Source organism: Zootoca vivipara, chromosome 2 (genome assembly GCF_963506605.1).
Source record: "Zootoca vivipara chromosome 2, rZooViv1.1, whole genome shotgun sequence".
Classification (NCBI taxonomy): domain Eukaryota; kingdom Metazoa; phylum Chordata; class Lepidosauria; order Squamata; family Lacertidae; genus Zootoca; species Zootoca vivipara.
The window spans coordinates 107651327-107667658 of record NC_083277.1 but is presented as its reverse complement, the minus strand read 5'-3'; the positions used below and the strand labels follow the sequence as shown (position 1 = coordinate 107667658).

Below are 16332 nucleotides of genomic sequence, written 5' to 3'. Positions count from 1 at the left end.
AGGGTACAGAGAGCCCCCCCCCATCCTGAGGAGCAGCTCCTCCACCAGCAGTAGCGCCAGCGAGGAGGGGGAAGAGTCCAGTGAGGAAGGAGGAAGGAGGAAACGGGGCTCTGGCAGCATAGGAGAGCCCCTGCTGCACGTGGGAGAGGAAGAGAGAGGGGGGGAAGAGGGGGAGAAGGAAAACATGGAAAGGAGATCCTTTTTCCCTCTGGTTCCGGAATTACGCAGGAGGAAACGCGGGAGGAGATTTGGGGTGCCCAGACTCTTATGTTGGAAGAAGACGCGGAGCGCGCCATTCCAGGGTTCTAGGTCAGACTAAGCGGATGTATCCTGTATAGCTCTAGCACTGTAAATAGCCTGCACTTAATAAAAGCATGAAAAGGCAAAGGTCTGGAGAGTCGTTACTCTAGAGTAGTCGCAACGCCTGTGACAGTGGGTGATGAAAATGACCCAAATCCAGCCCAGATTGGGCAAAGTGAACCAAGGGGCTCCGGTGTCTCGAATCCAGGACCGTATCTAGAGAGCACATTTCGAACATGTTCAAAAGTGCTCTGAAAACAGGAAAAGGTGTGAGACAAGCCGGCGACCACCAGGCACTTTCTGGACCATAGCTGATTTTCTGAGAATGCTCCTTAGCCACCCTTCCTACAAATGGAATTATATTAAAACGGCCTGATTTATCATCCAACATCAGCTTTTGATTCTCTGCGACAAGACTGTTTAATCAATGGAACGATGTTTATGAAACCAGGCAGGATATGCCCAGTTTTCAGCACTTCAGATCTTGGCATCGAGTGACATGGCGCACAGTGTGAGAAGGAAACTTTCTGCTGTGGGTACGAGGGATAACAATTGAATCCCTTGCTGCCCCTTTTCATTTTTTTCCGTATTCTGGGGAAGAAATATCCCTTTGATCCGCCTCTCTCATCTCCCAAGTGCTTCCCAGCCCTTCCTGGAAGCAAATGTTATTGGTACCATCCGTAGAATGTGTTACACAATCAGCTTGGCTCGTGTCCTTTGTGGCACCTCTAATGTCACCCTATTTGCCCCCCCCCACACACACCTTTTTATAATGTCCTGTTATTCTGGAAAGTTGGAAATGAAAGGCTGAGAACCAATTTCAGATGAGAGAAATGACACTTGTGTGTGTGTGTGTGTGTGTGTGTGTGTGTTTCAGTTTGGGCGCAAACATTGGCAGTTCCATGGAACAAGGAGCACGAGACCATAGAGCAGAGGGCTTGGGAAATGTATTTGAATCCAACTCCCATAATCCCCAGCCATGCTAGCCAGTGGTGAAGCATGATGGGAGTTGGAGTCCAGCCTGGAGTGCCAGTGTAAGATTTGTTTGGACACAATATGGAATGATTTCATTGTTTTTACAAACATAGAGGAACATGAGTGGCCTTTACTTGATTCATTTATCCACTTGCGGGTTTTATGAACAGAGAAAGAAAATTAAAGTTAAGTCTCATCGTTCTATGGATTCCATATATTTTCCAGGATTATTTGTACTTTATAACTCATATACACTCTGGTGTGTTTTTTAAAAGCTTTTTCATTTTTGAGATGTGTTTTGCCATCATTGCAAGGTTCAGTAAAGTTTTGGAGGTCCTTGGTCTCCCCGTTTTCGTGGGTCATGGAGCGGTTTCGTGTGTGTGTGTGTGTGTGTGTGTGTGTGTGTGTGTGTGTTATATCACAAATTTGCAGCCAGCGTGGTATAGTGGTTAAGAGCGGTAGACTCGTAATCTGGGGAACCGGGTTCGCGTCCCCGCTCCTCCACATGCAGCTGCTGGGTGACCTTGGGCTAGTCACACTTCTCTGAAGTCTCTCAGCCCCACTCACCTCACAGAGTGTTTGTTGTGGGGGAGGAAGGGAAAGGAGAATGTTAGCCGCTTTGAGACTCCTTCGGGTAGTGATAAAGCGGGATATCAAATCCAAACTCTTCTTCTTCTTTCGGTTTCCTTACCATGGTGTCTCTGCTTTCTGCAGGTCAAATCGTGCCTGCAAATCGCAACACGCCAAGCCCCATTGATCCAGAGACCATTCAGGTTCCGGTGGGATATGAACCTGACCCGGCCGATCTCGCTCTTTCCAGCATTCCTGGCCAGGAGATGTTTGACCCCCGTAAGCGCAAGTTCTCCGAGGAGGAGCTCAAGCCACAGCCAATGATTAAGAAAGCCCGCAAAGTCTTCATCCCAGAGGATCTGAAGGTAAATTGGGACCGGTGCCCAACCTGCTGGAAACTGCTCTAGAGGTCCTGAGAGTTTGGCATGGTCCTAGAGCCATTCTGCTGATTTCTAGGTGGACTAAAATGTTATGGGATTAGAACATAGAATAACACCCTGGAGGGCCAGTTATACCACTTTCAGGGTTAGATAGGGTTCCTTGTTTATGGCCCAGAGAGCAATAAGGTTGTAAAATGCAGGCGCACACAAACCTTACACAGAAATCAAAACTTTCACTTCCTGCATTCTATCTAATAGGTCAAATGCAATTAAAACATTAAAATATTATTAAAATAAAAAATATACACCTTGGGTTCTATAATTATTATATTCCTTCCTTCCTTCCTTCCTTCCTTCCTTCCTTCCTTCCTTCCTTCCTTCCTTCCTTCTTTCTTTCTTTCTTTCTTTCTTTAAAAAAATCTGAGCTGTGTTGCTTTCATTTGACCAGTCTAATCTACTTCAATTTCTTTGTGTGTGTGGCAGGTTTTTATCCCTAGACAAGTGCTTCCTTCACTCCCTCATTCTCTGGAATGAAAGAAGCTGCTATTTAATCATCCAAAAATAATGTTGGCACTTAAGATTTTGAGAGACAAGTGGATTAAAAGTTAATGAATGGTGAAACTCACAGAGCAAGGGGTAGAATGGGTTTCCAGTTGAAAAATCTTAAAGGGTGCCCATAACATGGCATGATCTGAAGGCACAGGATGTAGCAAATTTGCTGAAGCTAAGCGGGTTTAGGTGTGGTCAATGTTTGGGTGGGCAACCATGAATATGGGAAGGGTCCTGGCGGTGGTATAAAAATATGTATAATAAAATCAAGTAGGTATCCTTGAGTTCCCACGTGAGATAAAGGTTTGAGTTCCTTTGGGAAGGAGGACAGGACATAAATATACAGTAATTATAAATATAAATTTATTTCTTGTATTTATTCAAATAAAACTATATAAATTGCTCAATTGTAGTGCAGTCGTACCTTGGATCTTGAATGCCTTGGCTCCCGAATGATCAGCTCCCGAATGATCGAAATTGGCTCCCGAATGATCGAAACCTGGAAGTGAGTTTTCCAGTTTTCTAATGTTCTTTTGGAAGCTGAACAGCCAAAGGGGCTTCCGTGGCTTCTGATTGGCTGCAGGAGCTTCCTGCAGCCAATCAAAAGCCGTGCTATGGTTTTCGAACATTTTGGAAGTTGAACGGACTTCTGGAATAGATTCTGTTCGACTTCCAAGGTATGACTGTAAAACCTTTGAGTTGCAAGGAGTATTGAAATTATCAACAAACACATTTAAAAATAAATAAAATTAACAGTAAAAGATATAACACTAATACTAAAAATATATAGGATAATTTAGTTCCCAGCTGCACCATTGTGTCCTTGAGAAATTGCCGAAACTTCTTATGTATGGGATTTGTTTTTTTGTAAAGTTCAGTACAGTCATACCTTGGATCCCGAATGCCCTGGAACTCAGACGTTTTGGCTCCCGAACGCCCCAAACCCGGAAGTGAGTGTTCCGGTTTGCGAACATTCTTTTGGAACCCAAACGTCCAACAGGGCTTCCACGGCTTCTGATTGGCTGCGGGAGCTTCCTGCAGCCAATCAGAAGCCGTGCTTTGGTTTACAAACGTTTTGGAAGTCGAACGGACTTCCGGAATGGATTCTGTTTGACTTCCAAGGTATAGCTGTACTATAGTTTGCTCGGAAGCCCTTAACCATACCGTAGTTTCTCAGTTCGGGCATAAATTGGAAAGTGTAGCCAACTATGGCTTCCCGACCTGCTTTCCCCAGTTGCACAAAGGGAGGAACGAAGTAGCTGTGTGCAGGGGAACAAGGCTAATTCATATCTCAGCTTATTAAGTACAGTGGTACCTCTACTTACGAATTTAATGCGTTCCGAACGCACATTTGTAAGTCGAAAAAAATTGTAAGTCGAATCCCATAGGAATGCATTGGGAGAAAAAATTCGTAAGTAGAAGCAACCCTATCTAAAAATTCGTAAGTAGAAAAAATCCTATCTAAACCGCATCCAAGATGGCGGACAGAGCTCCATTCGTAAGTAGAAACATTCGTAAGTAGAGTTATTCATAAGTAGAGGTACCATTGTACAGATAACATCCTAGGGCAACCAGTGCATGCATATTCACGCTGTTCATTTACTGGCTTGGCTCAAGAAACATAAACCTTTGGATACATTGGAACAGTTAGAGGATGGAACCTGGGGGAAACCAAGAGCAGGGAAGTGCTGTCAAGCCCCTTGCTTGTTCAGAGGAGTTCATGGCCGTCATCCTAGTTTCTTCTAAGATAGCAGCGAGAGTTGCCCCCAGCTCTTCCCAGAATGTTTGGCCACAGCTTTCTTCCATTTCCCATGGTGCAGAAGAGTAGCTCTAGGAAGGGGGTAAGCAGATTAGGCCAGCCAATCGTCTCTCGGCTGCATGTGATTCTAGATGCCAGCTCTGCTTCTTTCAGGACCAGGATTAAAGGATTTGCCTTTGTAATTTGTTAAAATAAAGTTGTACGTGGCCTGGATAAGCCCAGGAATGAACTGAAGTTAAAGCTGGTTTTTGTGGGGTTTTTTTTGCAGAGATGATGACGGAGATGGGAAATTATAAAGCCAAGTTGTAGCCTACGGGGTGTAGAAAGAATGGGGGGGGGAGAGAGAGAGTTTTGGCATATCTCTAGAGCCAGGCTGCTGAGATACACTGCAGTCTTGTACCCACTTACCTGGATGAAAGCCCCACTGAACTCAGTGGAACTTACTTCTGAGTAACTTTGTATAGGGTTTGCATTGTAAGGATGGTTTCAGAGCATGCAAATGTTACTTTTGGGTAGCTGAAAGTGCTTGCATTTTATTCCAGTCTTCCTCTCTAGGCAACAGGGAGTTGAGGGATATTTTTTTTTTAAAAAAAATAATGTTATCAGTTGTGTGTCCTTGTTTCTCAACTTGATCCTTTTACACGGTTTTGTATGCTTTTATGTGACCTGCTGTTATTTTTACGGAATTACAGTTTAGTAATTCTTTGTTGCGATTGATAAGTGCAAACTGTTTCATTATCATTTGCTGTTACTTAATATTTAACACATTCTAACAGATTATTAGAGATTGCTTTATTTGATATGAGTTGTCTATTTAAAAATTTGCGTGGCTTTTTTTGGTATTGGATCAGGTTGGTATTAAGTGTGTGGCCGATGCTATTTTGTTGTTTCTTCAGCTTGCAAACTACCTTCTGTGTATAGTAATACAGAAAGGCGGTATACAAATTGAAAGTGAAATGAAACATTCAGGAAAGAGTGTTTCAGAAATGAAACATTCAGAAAAGTATGCATAAACATGAGAGTCAGAGACTTAAAACAAGAACAACAGAAGCCCATACTACTTGCGATGTTCAGACTTGCACTGCAGAGAGACCATACATTTAAATCCTGGGAAGTGTAGTTTTACCCCCACAGCACTCTTAACGATAGCGCTGAGGATTCTTTATGTGCTAACAACAACAACAACAACAACAACAACAACAACAACAACAACAACAATTTATTATTTATATCCCGCTCTGGACAGCTCCCAACAGAATATTAAAAATTCGATAAAACATCAAACATCAAAAACTTCCCTAAACAGGGCTGCCTTCAGATGTCTCCTAAAAGTCAGATAGTTGTTTTCTTCCTTGACATCTGATGGGAGGGCGCCACCACCGAGAAGGCCCTCTGCCTGGTTCCCTGTAACCTCACTTCTTGCAGGGAACCGCCAGAAGGCCCCTGGAGCTGGACCTCAGTGCTGAACGGTAGGGGTGGAAATGCTCCTTCAGGTATACTGGACCGAGGCTGTTTAGGGCTTTAAAGGTCAGCGCCAACACTTTGAATTGTGCTCGGAAACGTACTGGGAGCCAATGTAGGTCTTTCGGGACTGGTGTTACATGGTACCAGCAGTCGCTCCAGTCACCAGTATGCAGCCAAGGCCGAGCAGAATATATGTAGCCCTGCCAGTAGAAGTGTGCTCTGCCGACCCTGCCCTGGTGCCTTGTAGCTGAAGCTCTGTTAATCTGCTGAAGTCTAACGCTGCCTTTCTCCCTCTCTGTGATTAATGAGCAGGATGACAAATACTGGGCAAGACGCAGAAAGAACAACATGGCTGCCAAGCGCTCCAGAGATGCTCGGAGGCTGAAGGAGAACCAAATTGCCATTCGCGCCTCGTTCCTGGAGAAGGAGAACTCCGCTCTGCGCCAAGAGGTGGCCGATCTACGAAAAGAGCTGGGCAAATGCAAGAATGTCCTTGCCAAGTATGAAGCCCGGCATGGTCCTCTGTAAATGGCATTCCCACCCACCCCTTTCTGCCCTCCCTTCCCCCCTTCTTTCTTCTCTTTTCTTCTCTTTTCTTTCTTTCTTATTTCTTTTCGGTGGGTTGGCATTTGAATCGATGGACAGTGTGTTTATTGCTTGATAGCACCACACCCAAACACCCCCAACCTTTCACCATCAGCACTTTACCAAGAAAACAGAAACAAAACAAAAAAACAGCGTACAACTTTTTTTTCTATGTGCGTACACGCATGCGCGGGTCTGTGTATGTGTGGGCGTGTGTGCATGTTCACCTCAGCACTCCCCATTTTTATGGAAATGGAAGGGTGACCAGTTTTCACTGGGACTGCTGAAACCTGCCATAGTTAAGCTTTTCGTTAAACAATTAAATATTTTCCAGTGCTGCTTTGAACTAGGTTTTATTATTATTATTATTATTACTATTGTTATCATTTTACCCTTTTGCCATTCTCTTGGTTTAATTTCGAAAGCGAGAACGGAAAGAATGAATCGCGCTATAAGTGGAGGAGGAAGAAAATAAAGGAGGCCGATCTCTCCAGCCTACCCTCCCTGAATCTCTTGTTTGAATATGCCTAATCAGACATATTTAACTTGCTACTGCAAATGCACAAATGATATTTTAATGCTACACTGCAGAAATATTTAATTTATAGATTTTTCTCCTTCTTTTGTTTTGTTGTGTTCTTAAGCTTTGGTGATAAAAAAAAAAGAGAGAGAGATCTTCAGGCTCGCACTGCTGCTGATAGTTTTCTCGGTAGATCTCGTAAGAAACAGCTGAAGTTTCCTTTCATGGCTCTAAAACCCAAAAGCTGCAAATAAATCACAGGGAGTGTTATTTTTTGTTTTGTTTTGCACAGCCTGAACGTAAGCAATAATCCTCTTGTGCACTCTGGTATGTTACTTGCAATGTTCCAGGTGGACATAGGATCAACGTCACTACCTAATAAGATAATTTCCCACTGGGTTTTTCTTTGTAATTTGTAAAAACTTATTGATAGGCTGCTACAAGAACCTCCCAAACATGGTTTAGTTTTTAATTGCTGGAAGCCATCCCCACTGAGCGATGCAAATGCTCAAACAGAAAAGTGGGGGATAAGTTTTCTAAAGCAGTCAAGCAATGGTGCAGGCAGAGGCTGCAGTTAGAGGGCCAGTCTAGGCATTTTGCCACCTTATGACAAATCAAAGTCTTGCTCCCCCTGCTGGTGCCATACGCTGAGCACAACGTTAATATTATCAAGTGCTGACTTAGGATCTTAGGATACTGTTCTGTTAAAAATTGCCCGTTAACTTCTCTTACGCTTCCATACAGCTATGTCTGCCCTCTGGTGAGGGATGTACCTCTGCAGAAATCAAAAGGCTGTTGACTGCAGGAACAGGGAGAGTCCTTTGGCTCTCTGGATATTGCCGTACTACAATTCCCATCATCCTTGGCCATTGGGCATACTTGCTGTGGCTCATGGGAGTTGGAGTCCAGTAGCAACTGGAGGGCTACAACTTTCCTATTGCTGCTGCATGGGATGTTAAACCCAGCCGCCGAGCTGCTCTGCTGCCCCTATGGCATAGGTGCCAACTCCCAGATTAAAAAATCCGGGAGCGGCAGCATCACGCACCGGAAGTCGCACTGCGGCCATTTTGGAACTGGGCAGAGTGGCACTGGAAGTTGCTTCTACGCATGCTCTGCCCATTTCCAAAATGGGCAGGGCAGCACCGGAAGTTGCTTCTACGCATGCTCTGCCCATTTCCAAAATGGCCGCAGCGCCAGAAATCGCTTCTGCGCATGTCCAGAGACTCCAAACATGTGCAGAAGGAGCTTCCCCGGGCCGGTAAGAATCCGGGGGATTTACAGGTTTTTTTAAAAAAATCCGGGCTGCCAGCGGGAAACGCTGGAAAAACGTGGGTTTCCCGGGGAATACGGGAGACTTGGCAGCTATTCCCTATGGACCTCCTCCGAAATTGCAGGCTGCTGTGACAGTTCCTGAAGGCGGTGACAGCAGAAGCAGACAGCTCTCGGATTGTGGCACCACAAGTGGTTGTGTAGTTTTACGTCCACAGTTGGGCCAGCCTGGTGTACATATACTGCTGTGCTTGCAGATGTCCACCGCTTGCCCCCAACTGAAAGTATAACTAACTGGTCCAGACACCTATGGCAATGCGGATACCCTATTAATGGGGAGATGATAAGGTTGTGTTTGGGCTCAGCCCCACACGGTCCCACCTGCCCCACTCCTCAAACAGTCCACTGGTGTTACAAGGGCATAGGGGGGCAGTGATTGCCTTTGCTGGATTGGGGTGCAAAAGACACATGGCAATTCATTGGCAAGAAAACGAAAACGAAAACTTTCAAATATTCACCGCTTTTGGAGTTTGGAGGGTTTATTGTTATTATTGCTGTTATGATTGTTATTTCCTTTGCCATTTGCATTTCTTCAAGTCCTGTTTATGTGATTAAAGACTTTAAATTCAGCTCTATATTCAACATTTCTATAAAATACTTTCTGTGGACTTCTTCCTTGCTGTTTCTCCAGATTCTTTTGACTCGGCGAGAAGTCACTTTTTGCAAATCCTACTTTTCCTTGAGATGTTTTGTTTCTGATTGTATCATAAAAGCAATGGTTCTCAAACTTTCTCCTGTTGTTTTCCGCTTTTTGTTCTCGTTTTGCTTTCTAAACTTGTGTTATATTATAGTGGACTTTCTGCAGGAAATATTTTTTTAAAAAGTGAATGTAGGAGATGCAGGTCTGTATTGAAAGGTGATGGTGTTGTCATACTGTGGCTAATCCAATCCATGCAAATGTTTTCTGAAGACCAAAAGAACACGATTATTTACGATATGTATAAAGTTTCTACAGAATCATTAGAGTGTGCTTTTTTGTACAGTATTTTTTCAAGGACGAATGCTGATTGTGTATTTTGAGAGAAAGAGCGTATATCACAGGCTAAGCAGCGAGGAGAAATAAAAAGAAAATATTCCATGTTTAAAGGCAGAGCAAAGATATATATCTCTTTATATATTTGTTAGCATTGTACAGAGAGGAGATGCTTCTAGATTGTTGTTTTCCCCATCCCCCTTGAGATCTTTCTTATTTTTTTGCTTACCACTGAGACATCGGAAGGGTTTTGTGCTTTAAGTTGGGGCGTGATCCATCGCCATGTGGGTGCAGCTGCTTGTGCACGTGAAGAGATCGCATTGGGTTGAATTGGACACTGCTGTTCCTTGCGCTCCTCAGCATGCAGCCACCTTGGCACATGCTTGGAGGATGAACACTGCGCACGTGGGCGACCGTGGGCCGGATTGAGACAGGGAGTTGTGCAATATAATCATTTCTTGGTTCAGGGCGCTGCAGTGTATGAACGCCGCTAAAAGGAACGTACCTCACTGGGTCTTTGTGGAATCCCTCCACGCATAGCTGGCCTTGCCCACATTCAGATGGATTGTGCCCTAAACATTTTATGGAAGTTAAAAAAACAAAACAAAACAAAAAAACGGTTCTCCAGGGTCCTTTGTATTTGTAATAAATAAATAACTGTTTTCCCATTCATGTAATGAGGATGGTTTTTTTTTTCCAACAACAATGCAGCGAGTCCCATTTGCCAAGGAAAAAAGCACAAAATACTCTGTGATGCTCATCACAGGGCTTAGGTTAAACAGCATCTTGCACAAAACAGTAATAAAGCTTGCACATTCCCTGCCTTCTTTCACATTTCACATTTGTTGCTGTGGCAAGGTGTTGCCTCCACCCTGAGGAGCATCTTGTTTGTGTGACTTGTTTGTGTGACTACTTCTTCTTTTGTTCATGTATACCAGGCATGTCCAACAGGTAGATCACTGGACGTCTGCGGTAGATCACTGGTAGATCATTGGCTCCCCCCCAAAGAAGCTGAACAACTCAACAACTTTGACCCGACCCCCCCCCCAAAAATGGGCCTTCCTCCTTCCTAAAAATAGTTCAACAACTTTGACCTGAACCCCCAAAAGGGGGTAGATCACTGGCCAGTTTTTAACTCTGTGAGTAGATCGCAGTCTCTTGGGAGTTGGCCACCCCTGATGTATACAACCCAATGGTTCTTTAGAGTGAGGCGGGGTTCCCAAATAATAATACTTTTTTTATTTGTAAACACACACCCCATCTAACTGGGTCGCCCCAGCCACTCTGGGTGGCTCCCAACAGAGGACTGAAAACAGAATAAAACATCAAACATTAAAAACTTCCCTAAACAGGGCTGCCTTCAGATGTCTCCTAAAAGTCAGGTAGTTGTTTATCTCCTTGACATCTGCTGGGAGGGCATTCCACAGGGCAGGTGCCCACTACCGAGAAGGCTTTCTGCCTGATTTCCTGTGACCTCACTTCTCGCAGTGAGGGAACCGCCAGAAGGCCCTCAGCGCTGGATCTCAGTGTCCGGGCTGGACAATGAGAGTGGAGATGCTCCTTCGGGTATACTGGGCCAAGGCTGTTTAGGGCTTTAAAGGTCATCGCCAACACTTTGAATTGTGCTCAGAAACGTACTGGGAGCCAATGTAGGTCTTTTGGGACCGGTGTTATATGGTCCCGGTGGCCACTCCCACTCAACTGCTGCGTTCTGGATTAGTTGTAAGGAAGATCAGGCTGCGGAGTCTCCTTGATGACTTCCTGGTGAACATCTCTATTGAAGAAGGAGACAGGGCCCCAATCCTTCAGAGCAGCACTGTAAGCTGCATACACCATCCTTGGGGAATAATTCAGAGGAAGTTGGGGCCCTTTCACATATTACACCAGGCATGTCAAACTTGCGGCCCTCCCGATGTTTTGGACTACAATTCCCATCTTCCCCAACCACTGGTCCTGTTAGCTAGGGATCATGGGAGTTGTAGGCCAAAACATCTGGAGGGCCGCATGTTTGACATGCCTGTATTACACAGAGGCAAACCATGCCTTGCCACCCAGTGTTTTTTCCACAACAAGGAGGTTTAGCCATTCATAGCTTCTTGAGGAGCAACACCACATTTGTCACCTGTATGCCTGACATTTTCAGAAAAAAAAATTCTAGAAAAAGAGGTGCCGGAACTCACCATGAATGCCTCCCTTATTCTATTGTTACTATTACTACTACCACCGTACTACAATTTATATACAGTGGTACCTCGGTTTAAGTACACAATTGGTTCCGAAAGTCTGTACTTAACCTGAACCATACTTAACCTGAAGCGAACTTTCCCATTGAAAGTAATGGAAAGTGGATTAATCCGTTCCAGGCGGGTCCGCGGAGTACTTAAACTGAAGCGAACTTTCCCATTGAAAGTAATGGAAAGTGGATTAATCCGTTCCAGACGGTCCGTGGAGTACTTAAAATGAAGTGTACTTAACCTGAAGTGAACTTTCCCATTGAAAGTAATGGAAAGTGGATTAATCCGTTCCAGACAGGTCTGCGGAGTACTTAAACTGAAAGTACTCAAACCGAAGCGTACTTAAACCGAGGTCTGACTGTACTGCCCTTTATCAACAGATCTCAGGGTGGTGGACCATATTAAAAACACATTACAGAACATCAGTGATAAAATCATAATAAAAACATCCTTTTTGGCCCTGGCAGCCAGTGACCCCAGTAGCCCAGTGAGGCGATGGCTCCCACCTGAGGGGTGCTGCAACTGAGTTCCAGTGAGTTCCAGCTGAAAGAAAATTCTGTCAGAAGTTAAGCTGAAAATTGCAGGGTATGTGACGGGTCTCGGGTGCATTTAATTCCCGTTGAAATCATAAGGTACACTGGGTGGTGTTGGACTTATGCTCAAAGTCATGCTCATTCATTTCAATGGGTCTACTCTTGTGTAAAACCTAGCTGAACTGAATTGCACCCTTTTGTGTGGATTCTTGGGGCCAGGGTTATCCCTATGCCTATTATTCCCTTTCTTACTCGTGAAACACTGATCCTGCCATTTTCTTCCCCACCTCATTCTGCCTCTGGTTGAGGACCAGGTTAGGCCCAGCCGGGTGAATTATCTATTTTTTGGGTTAGCCTTTGTTATACTCCAACAGACTAGAACAGTTATTTCCTTGTCATGATGAGGCTTGCTCTGACAAAGTAAAAACAAAAATGGGCACACATTATTCGTACATCAGGAAATTACGGTGCTATGAGTTTCTCAAGAATTGCTCAAAGCAAGCGCTTGTTTATTCCAATAAAACACACCTTATTCTGAAGGTGATTTAGGCAAAAATACACCTTATTCTGGCATAGACAATTCTGTTTTCCCATTATTATGCAGATTTCCCGGAGAGGGTTTTGCCCCTCCGAAAAAATGTACCACTTGTTTTACCACATCTGTATTTCTATGGACCATTATTCCAGTGGAGGGAATACCTTGCAGCTATTTAGAATGTAAGCTATTCTTTACTGGCCAGTAAAAAAAAAGGAAAAGAAAAAAGTAATTTAATAATAAATAAATAAATAATCCCACCGCCTGTAAAAATGAAAGTCGTAGATGCAACCCAAACAAAGATAAAAGTTCCATGGGGTCCCATTGAGTCCAGTGTGGGAGGGGAGCACATATTCAAACTCCCTCCCGTTGAAATCAATGAGACTTAAAAGTGCTTAACTCTGGCTGATTCGTGCTCAGATATGTGTTTTTTTTAAAAAAAATGCCTTTAAAAAAGACAATGCCAGGCTGTAAGCACATTTCAGGGAGCAAAAGAGAGAGAAAAGGCCTTTTAAAAGGTATGTTTCTATGGCGGAATGCATACAACTGTTTCATGTGGTGATTGCGACATGATGTTTGAATATGACTGCATGCGCTGATCTGATGTCTGCTATGGGTGTTTTGAGTCTCCAATGTGCAAGAAGGTCGGGAGGAAAGGAATCGAGGTTACAGTGTCCATAAGCAGTAATGTAGGGAACCTGTGGCCCTGCGGAAGTTGTCAGACTCCAGCTCCCATCATCCCCCATCTAGAATGGCCAATAGAGATGTTGGCAGTTATATATGGGAGTCAGGAGGACCACACATCCCCTTAGTGTCAGTGATTCCCCCCCCAAAAAAAAATATACCACAATTCTTCACAAGTCTAATCAGACATAAATCCCACTGGGTACGTAGGTAAGTAGGTATAGGACTGCAGCCTTAGAAAAATATATATAACTTTGGCATGTGGTAAACCAGGGTTTCCAAAACTTGGGTCTCCTGCTATTTTTGGACTACAAATAGGCACAGTCTCAAGGGACGGGTGGCTGCTATCATCGTGGCACAGAACTCGCCAGCAAAAGTTCTCTAGCACGATGCCGTGGCAGCGGGGCCATTGACAGAGCTGGGATTTGTTCTGATTAGTGCTGTGTAACTCTGGTCAGCAATTCAATGGGCCGGAGGGCCACTCTAAGACAGATGGCCTTGTAGGGATAAGAAGAAATATCCCTTCTAAAATCTCCAGACTGGCACATTTACTGGGAGAGGCTGCAGGAAACTGCACTCCTGGAGTTTCTCCTGAAACCAGTAACCGGAAGCCTGGCTATAGCTAAAAGGCTCTCTATACCTGACGGTTGCCAATAACCCAAGTTTGGCCTGGTACCCTGAACTGTCTGCCACTGCTGTATAGGATTTGAGATCACACATCTTTCCATGAGAGTCAGGTGTATGTAAAGGAGCAAAACTTAGCCTTATCTTTTGAACTGATGTTTCTTCTCCGGCGATACCAGCCTTTATTTTTACTCGGAAGTGTGTGTATTTGTACGTGTGTGAGAGAGAGGGATTGTGAGGTTGCATTAGCGCATGCATGTAGTGAGTTTGCATATTATTCTTTTAACTTGGAAAAATATATAAAACAAAATACTGGATCCGGGCTATGTTAAACGTCCCGTTGAAATCAGTGCGAGAAGTTAAGTCATGACAGCCCTGTATCCCACTGATTTCTTTGTGCCCAAAATATAGCAAACTTACCATCCCCCCCCCTCTTGCTCTCTCCCATGATCGACCACTGTATTTCTGGCAACACCACAAGACCACCTCTGTTAACAGGATTTTATCAAATAAGATCAAATTTTATGTATGTCATGAAATGGATTGAGTTCTGTATGCTTTTCAGCCCAAATCTTTCTGTCTGTTATTCTTTAATGTTTAATAAAATCATTTAATTTTTTTCTTCTCTTGAGTGTCGATTTCTTTTCATGCATCAGGATGGGGAGGCGAACAGCCTGCACCCAAAGTTTTGGTGGGATTCTTAATTTTGGCACGGTTGTTAGCAACAGTGTTTCTGTGTAATGTACTGGAAAGTGATAGATTTGGAGCAAAGAGACCAATATCAAAATCCTCACCCATCCATGAAGGCCAATGGGTGTCCTTGGAGCATCTTCTATCTCCACTTATTCTACCTTGCAGAGCAGGTTTTTTATATACTGTACACACACACACACACACACACACACACACACACACACACACACACATATATATATATATATATATATATATATATATATATATATATAATTTTTTATTACTTTTCAGTTACATTCCAATACTGTAATAGCCTCATTATAACAATGCCAAATTATCATACAATTACTAATACCAATCATTCAAATTCCAAATTATATAATTTAGGTGGCCCCCCGCGTGCTAGAATTGATGGTTTGATGGTTTACTTTATTTCTGCATTCCAGAATCTTTTTTATTTCAATTACACTCCAGTCAAAATAACAATCCCCTATACAACAACTTCAATATTGACAACTTCCATTTGTATCAACACATTAAATAATATATAAATCTACAAGTGAGGCACTCAAACTGTATCCTTGTTCTTCCTGTGTGTAACAGTCTTTCTGTGGGTGATGTTTCTTCCTGTCCTTGTAAAATATTATGCCTATCTTTTCCCGGCTGTTGCTGTTCTCCATCATGCCTTGAACGGAGCTAATATCCCATTGTTGTTTCAGAAATTCTCCATTGCTCCATCCTGTGCTTCATTGTTTTGCAACTTTAACAACAGCTGCAAAAATCACTCTGTCCCAATAAATAATCTATCTTCGCCATTTCCCCTCTCAGCCTAGGAAGGAGAGTGATCCGTCAAACTACAAATAACTCAGTAATGAAGCTCATCAACTCCTTGGCAAGCTTGCAGATTCCTAAAATAGGGTGATTTCATGTGCAATATCCCAAGATCTAGACTAGAGCATTGAAATTGTATATAAAATGTTCCAGGTTCAATCCCTGGCATCACCAGGTTGGTCCAGGAAATAAACCTGTCTGAAACCCTGAAGAGCTGCTAATCCGTGTAGACCAGGAACGTCCAACTCCCAAGAGACTGTGGTCTCGTCCCACTATTAAAAAAACTGGCTGTGATCTACCCATTGGATTGACCAAAGTTGTTGAGCTTTTTGGGGGGATGACAGACCAGAGTTGTTGAGGTGTTTTTCCTTTTGGGGTGATCGATCAGGATCCTGCAATCGACCAAGGATGCCCCGCGATCGACCAGTAGATCACGATCGACTGGTTGGACCTGCCTGGTGTAGACCATGGAAATGGACCATTGATCTGACTTGGTACAAGGCAATGTTCCTATGATACAAAATATGATAAACAAAAACATCTCTCAAGTGAGCCGTACTTCTCTAGAACAGGTAAGTACTGGCAAGGTTAGGTGCCCTCATGATGACAGCAGCAAGTTAAATTGCCAGCCCGCAAGTTCGTCATGTGGAAAGGTCAGCTGGGATTGATTCTGGCACCTCACCAACTAATACCTATAGATACAACTTCTGTACGCAACAGGAGATAGGAGCTGTAATGATTGAATCATAGCTGAGTTGGCAGCAAAGCTGGCAAGCTGCATTTTAATTCCC

The 16332-nt window shown here is 43.7% G+C and overlaps 1 protein-coding gene across 2 annotated transcripts in view; it reads left to right on the top strand.

The window, feature by feature from the left end:
- Positions 1–14633, top strand: part of HLF (HLF transcription factor, PAR bZIP family member) — a 64934-nt gene extending 50301 nt beyond the window's left edge. Inside the window, exons 3-4 of one of the 2 annotated variants that reach the window (XM_035103832.2) lie at positions 1990–2210; positions 6307–14633. In XM_035103832.2, the coding sequence (XP_034959723.1) occupies positions 1990–2210; positions 6307–6525 (440 nt within the window). In that variant the 3' untranslated portion in view covers positions 6526–14633. The remainder of the gene's footprint in view (positions 1–1989; positions 2211–6306) is intronic. The other variant, XM_035103833.2, reaches the window with a different exon arrangement.
- Positions 14634–16332: the final 1699 nt, after the last annotated feature.